The sequence below is a fragment of the Cyprinodon variegatus genome, unplaced genomic scaffold, assembly GCF_000732505.1.
Source record: "Cyprinodon variegatus isolate N-32 unplaced genomic scaffold, C_variegatus-1.0 Scaffold245, whole genome shotgun sequence".
Lineage (NCBI taxonomy): Eukaryota > Metazoa > Chordata > Actinopteri > Cyprinodontiformes > Cyprinodontidae > Cyprinodon > Cyprinodon variegatus.
In genome coordinates this window covers 342,480-348,546 of record NW_015150698.1, presented here as the reverse complement: position 1 = coordinate 348,546, position 6,067 = coordinate 342,480, and the positions used below count along the sequence as shown (strand labels likewise).

At 35.7% G+C, this 6,067-nt stretch overlaps 1 protein-coding gene across 2 annotated transcripts; it reads right to left on the bottom strand.

Moving 5' to 3' along the window:
* Positions 1–1,172: 1,172 nt before the first annotated feature.
* vgll1 (vestigial like family member 1) lies at positions 1,173–4,497 on the bottom strand. Of its 2 annotated transcripts, none has more exons than XM_015381940.1 (4): positions 4,307–4,476; positions 3,027–3,220; positions 2,591–2,944; positions 1,173–2,445 (listed from the first exon to the last, which is right to left on the bottom strand). In XM_015381940.1, exons 2-4 carry the CDS (start codon positions 3,211–3,213, stop codon positions 2,408–2,410), a joined length of 579 nt encoding a protein of 192 aa, XP_015237426.1. In that variant the 5' UTR covers positions 3,214–3,220; positions 4,307–4,476; the 3' UTR covers positions 1,173–2,407. The 2 variants fall into 2 exon arrangements, with proteins under 2 accessions (XP_015237426.1, XP_015237425.1); XM_015381939.1 differs by having other exon boundaries at positions 1,181–2,445; positions 4,316–4,497.
* Positions 4,498–6,067: the final 1,570 nt, after the last annotated feature.

Genomic DNA, 6,067 nt, shown 5'->3' with positions numbered 1-6,067 from the left:
ACAGCATTATAAAAACACAAAGGTGTCAAAACACAGAGCATACACTGAAAAAAAGAATTTGAATTGGTTAAATTTATTTCAGCCCCTTTAGTTACCCGATTGTTTCATTTTTTTAACCCTTTCAGCAGGATAAGATATGAAAAATAGTAATCAATAATTAAAGTGTTAAAGTAATTGAAGGGTCTTAAATAGACCCAATAGATGCTTGAATTCTTTTTTTCATTGTATACATGTCAGTTTCCCTTTTTCTACAATGTCAATTTATCAGGCTATATAAATTTCAGTGTACAGTGGGAAACACAGAACCAACCATCCATCTTCTCCAGCTTATTCTGCCAGGGAGGCGGTGGGGCCAGTGCGGATGCAGTCTATGGGTGAGAGGCAGGGGGAAATTCTGGACAGGTCGCCATTCTGTTGCAGGGCAACAACCATGGACACACACACTCACACATAAGGACAATTTAGAGATGCTAATTACAGTCGTGTTTTTGGACTGTGGCAGGAACCCAGAATACTCCATGTAGAAAGGCCCCAGGCCAGGAATCAAATCCGAAACCTTCTTGCTGCAAGGCATCAGTGCCACACAGAAATGGGGTGCTACTCAGAAAAGACTGTACTTTTCTGTGTGGTTTTCAAAAATTCTTTTTCGCTTTTTTAAGTTTAAAGGTATAGTGGAGGATTTTCGCAACATTTTTAGAAAGACCCACCCTCTCCACAAAAAAAAAGTGCATGCACAACCCTGTGCTTCTGAGAGAGAACGAGTGCACGCTCTGCTTTAATGTTGCTGTTTGCATCGCTTATACAAGCTGACTGTCCAAGAGAAAATGTGCAATTTTCCACTATGTCAGACTCACCACAGCTAAGTGAACATGGGGATGAGCTCATAGGACGGCCTTAGATAAAACATGTCACCAGAACGATTGACAATTAGGCGGACCACTTATTTTGATGATCAACCCGGAAAAAGAACATCTTCCACTAGTCCGTTAAATTTTTCATTTTCAGGTAAAAGTTTTTTTTTTTTTTTTTTAAGTTTTTTCTTATAAAATTCTTTCACCACCCAGAAGATGGCATACATTTATGGATACACCCAAACTTGTCGTGATGTGGACAGGGCCTGAGGGAAAAAGAATGTTTACCACCATATTAATTTGCAATGAATAATACAATTAATAACATCTGTCTCGCAATAATTAAAAAAATATATATACATGCAAGTATGTCAAAGGCAAGACCTTTTAAACAATAATGAAAAACTAAAATGTAATCAAAAAACAAACACCTTCACTGACTGTTCCTTTTAGTGAGATATTCATTTTGCAACAGCTTTTAAAAGGTTTATTTAAAAAGTAATACATTTAATGCCCAACATTGTTTTTTTATATTTAGGAAGCTTACAGAGTTCAACCATACAGAATTAAGACCGTCTCTACATTTCAAAAGCACAAGAATGCAAATCTTACCATCAGTTCATACATTTCTGTTAAATATAAATGTTTGTGCTTTAGTAGGTTAACTTATAATTTTTAAACTATATCTGCTCATAAACTGATCACCACAGTAGGAGCAAAGTGGAACATAAAAGGTGACAAAAAATTATTTTCTTCATATAGATACTCAAATATTAACATACACAGTATAAAGAGGCTGTACTTTTCCTTACTGTCTGACAATAACTCAGTAAAACTTGAACTTATTTTGGTTATTGACAAATAATTTAATTATGACTTTCTTAGATGCCAGAATAATAATAAGATGTAGTTTTTCAGGTTTTATGTGCAACTCTTCATTAAGACTGTGGCTGTAAAGCCAACCAACAGGGGTCAGAAATACACTGTTTAACTCACAGACATCAGTCTATTATAATTACAGTGTAAGAGGTGTTGAATACTAACTAATGCCTTTAAATATTCTCAGCAGTATTTTTCACAATACAAAAAAAAAAGTTATAATTTTCATCAACTTATCGACTAAACACAGCTTTACTTCCCTGTTTCTATAATATCCAAGAAACCTAAACCAGCCAAGTAAACTTTAGGTAGATCAGTTTTTAGTAACTTTTTACACATAATAGAGGCTCAAAAGTTTTTGTGATTTAACACTGGTATGTTGACAGCAGAAAAACCCACCCAAGTGCACTGTGTCCAACTTCACCTCCAAACATGTGAAAACATAGCCTGTGCTCAGGGGGACTTCAAGGAGGAATTAGAAAAGCTGAAGAACTGGTTTGTCGGCGAGCTTTTCTTTCAGTAGAGGCTGTCCCAGTGCGCGCTCAGGTTCTGATGTCATCTCAGTGAAGAATGGAGAAAGAACTCGTAAGGAAATCAAAATGCTGCTCTGCTCGGTGAACAGAATGAGGCCTGGTGAACTACAGCTATCTGTTCATTTCACACTTCTTGCTTTCACCTCAGTACCAGTACAAGTCCTTCTTATCCGCATGTCGCCCTGAATGCAAGGGAAAAAATGATCAAATAGAGTCAAACAATGCATGGTTAGGGAATCATAATCAATCCACCATCACAGTTTTAATATATTTTTGTATGTTTTTGACTGCATGTTAGTCTAATCTAGATTAGATTATTTTAATTACCAGGTTCAAAGACAATAGGAGAGTCCACAGACTCCCTAAACCCTGGGGGGACGCTCCAGCTTGGTAAAGGGTCCGGCTTAGAGCTAGAGGCAATGCTTGCTCCAAGTTCTCCCCTGTCACCATGCAGCAGGTTAAGCAGGGATGTGGAGTACTGCTGTCCAGTGAGATTTAACCCATCTGGGGACAGGGAGCACATGATGGTTGATAGGGCCGGACCTTCACTCGATCTGAATGTGTTCCAGGAACCCGGGGTCTCCTCTGCTGAGCTGAGGGTGAGGATGTGTCCGCCTACAGGTGGTACCTGGGATTCAGAATAAGGGACGGACATTCTACGCTGACAGTCGTCTGTGCTCTCTGTGGGGGCAAAAAATAATAATACTCTGAGAAAATGCAGTGAAATCATGTGTGATTTTAGGTATTTATTGTAAACACCTACCCATTTTTACAGTTTTGCGGATTTTCTTTGATCTTGCAGCGGTCTCGTTTGCCTTGATTTTGCCAAGAGCTCGCGAGAAGTGTTCATCCACCATGCTGTTGATGTCCCCCTGGAAGTATGTCAGGATGATGCTGTGAGGGTTTCCCTCCACTTTCACCGCTTTGGGGCTCTCTCCTTGTTCCTCCATGGTTCAACTGCAACTAAAACACATTTTAAAACAAAGCATCAGAAGAACACATTTCTTCATTTTCTTTTCTCAATAAAAAAATAATATAATGCAACCATTTTTGGCATTTACTAAATCACATATAGTTACTTTAACACAATTGTTTCATGTCAGCAGGATAGAACACAAAACAATTGTGTAAAAATAACTAAATATGATAAAGTAAATGCCAAAAGAGGATGCATTACTTTTTTCAGTATATAGAAATTGTTTTCTTTTGCGTAAAAGAATAAAAAAGCAGATTTTTTTAACTGTTCCTGACATAACCTATTAAAAAATAGCAGCAAAGCAGCTATAGTTATCCAAAAAAAAGTAAAACAATGACAAGTTTAGCTTACTTTCTTTAAAAAAACAACAACATTTTAATTTATCTGGGAATAAACAGCCCATACAGCTTGAATAGCAGAAACACAGAACCCATTTTGTACTCCATTTTAGTCCAATGGATGCAGCCCGTCAGCAAGTTTAAAAGAAATACATCCAAGTTAGAAATTTGTCTCTAGATAGAAAGCCTCTATCAAATATCACAATACATTGTACAATGGGTTTCATTCACAAAAAACTGATGATATTCTGTTTAATTTACGTTTGAAAAAAGCCTAACAGTGATAAAACTCCTTTTAAGATCGAAGAGAATCCTTTTTGCTGGCCTTTTTCGTCACTCTCCAAAGGTTCTCTATCATATTTAGTTAAAGACCTAAGACTGCTTCAAAATATTGATTTTACTTTCAATTAGACAGAGCATGTCGATCTTTAAAATATTAAAAGATGACACTTAAGTTTCAATCTCTCAAAGGTATGCACAGGTATTAGCTTAATTGTACATTTATATACATCAGAAATTTTGCAATTTGCTAAAGAAGTAGGTCATAGCTCTAAAAAAAGTTTATAGTTCATGTTGTTAATTTTTTGGTATTTCCAAAAAGGTTTGCATTTTAGTGAATATTATTCAAATAACTTCGTACATGCTTTTAACTTGCTTTAAATGTAACTGAACCTTTGCCTACTTTCTGTGTACCAACTCATCCCATGTATCTGATAAGAAGAGACATACTTGTCTTACCCGTCCTGATGACTGAACAATGTTGAACGAGGACCACAGCTTGCATTGACTGCTCGATCGAACAGAAGAACAGCAGAGTTTACAAGAAGATTGGGAAAATAGAGCATCGATTTAGTTAGCTGCTATCGTTCTCACCGTCTCCTCTACAAAGTGAGTTTTTTTTTTACCCACAGAGAGTGTAAGCTCACTGGATAATTTAGCTGGGGAGGGTGACAGCTATGATTAGAATGCTATCCAGCAGGTTCCTCTGGAGTTTAAACCGCAACTTAATCAAAACATTCCTGGTTAACACAGTTCAACTACAGCTCTTCTTTGACTTTATCTCAGCCTCAACTTTACTAAGATTGCTTTTGCAGTTACTGAAGATATAAAAAAATTCTTTCTCTATTTAAAGAGCAATTTGACATCAAATGGTCCAGGGTTGTTTAGTGGTCATTTTTAACCCTCCAAATTAGTGCCTGGTTACAGAAGTTACATCCCTTTAAGTTTTTCGCATTTTTTCCCATCATAACCACAAATGTGGGGATTTTATGTAGTTAATGATGTAGTAAATGTAGATCAGGGCCTCTGCTACCTTTGTTTCTGGCACCAAATTGCTCTTTAAATCCTCTAAAGTGGCTCTTGATACCTTGAGATAAAAACTGATAAATAAAAAATGTATGTTTAATATAGGCTAGATATATTAATGACAATTTTTTAGCAAGTTTTCTTCTTCTTAAATGGGCCAGTGGTACGGTATATCAGATTAATTAATCTGTTCTGTATTTTCAAAACTATGTCTCTTTTTTATAACATACGTTTCCCCCCCAACATTAGGATCCTGTTTGGGAAAATGTATATTTTTTTATACAAGGTTTTATTTTACTCTATTTTAAATGAAAATATACTAAATTGTGGCTATTAAGAAAATACATTTAAGTGGTAGAAATTTAAATATATAAGTAGTCTTTTTTAAAAAGGTCATGTAAGATTAGCTCCAGTTTTTTTTTTGTTTTTTTTGGCTGGACTCAATGTCAAAGTGGCTTTTTAGACCTTTAAGTTTGCAGAGTATACAAATACACAAATATATATATTTTTAGAAACAAAGGTCTATTGCTGTATATATTTTTTATATTCCTTAAGACAACATGTACGTACACAAACCACCAATCTTAAACTCAGTCAGATCAGTACATTTCCATTTCAGACAAACAGATGTTTTGCAGTCTGAATGTTTCAGGGCCTTTCTAATTTTGATAAATTAAATAAACTCTATTGCACCTTTGGGTGTATGCTAAGGGTTGTTACACTGTTAGTAAAATAAAACGTTTTTGTGCAGCACCAAATCATAACTTACTACCTTAGAGTTTGAAGTAATGAAAAAGTAAATGTTTTTATAGTTTTAATTTCCAAATATGTAAAAAGGTCCATTAATGCTTAAGATGATTTTTTTTTTCTCTGACAACATTTTATTTGTTGTACTGTTTTATTTTTAAAAAATTTTTAAATTAAAACTAATTTTAAAGTAATATATCAAATAAACTGGTATGGAGCAGGGTGGTCCAAAGGTCTTGCATAAACAAAATCAGAAATCAAATTAAAATCTGAAAACTGAAAAAATACCAACAAAAAAAGATCCATCCATCCATCCATCCATCCATCCATCCATCCATCCATCCATCCATCCATCCATCCATCCATCCATCCATCCAGCCAGCCATCCAGCCAGCCAGCCAGCCAGCCAGCCAGCCAGCCAGCCAATCAGCCAGCCAG

Coding starts and splice junctions, on each gene's coding strand:
- vgll1 (XM_015381939.1), bottom strand. CDS start 3,213: ATGGAGGAACAAGGAGAGAGCCCCAAAGCGGTGAAAGTGGAGGGAAAC. Junction 2,945..3,026: donor CCGCAAAACTGTAAAAATGG/GTAGGTGTTTAC, acceptor TTGCCCCCACAG/AGAGCACAGACGACTGTCAG. Junction 2,446..2,590: donor TCCTATTGTCTTTGAACCTG/GTAATTAAAATA, acceptor CCTTGCATTCAG/GGCGACATGCGGATAAGAAG.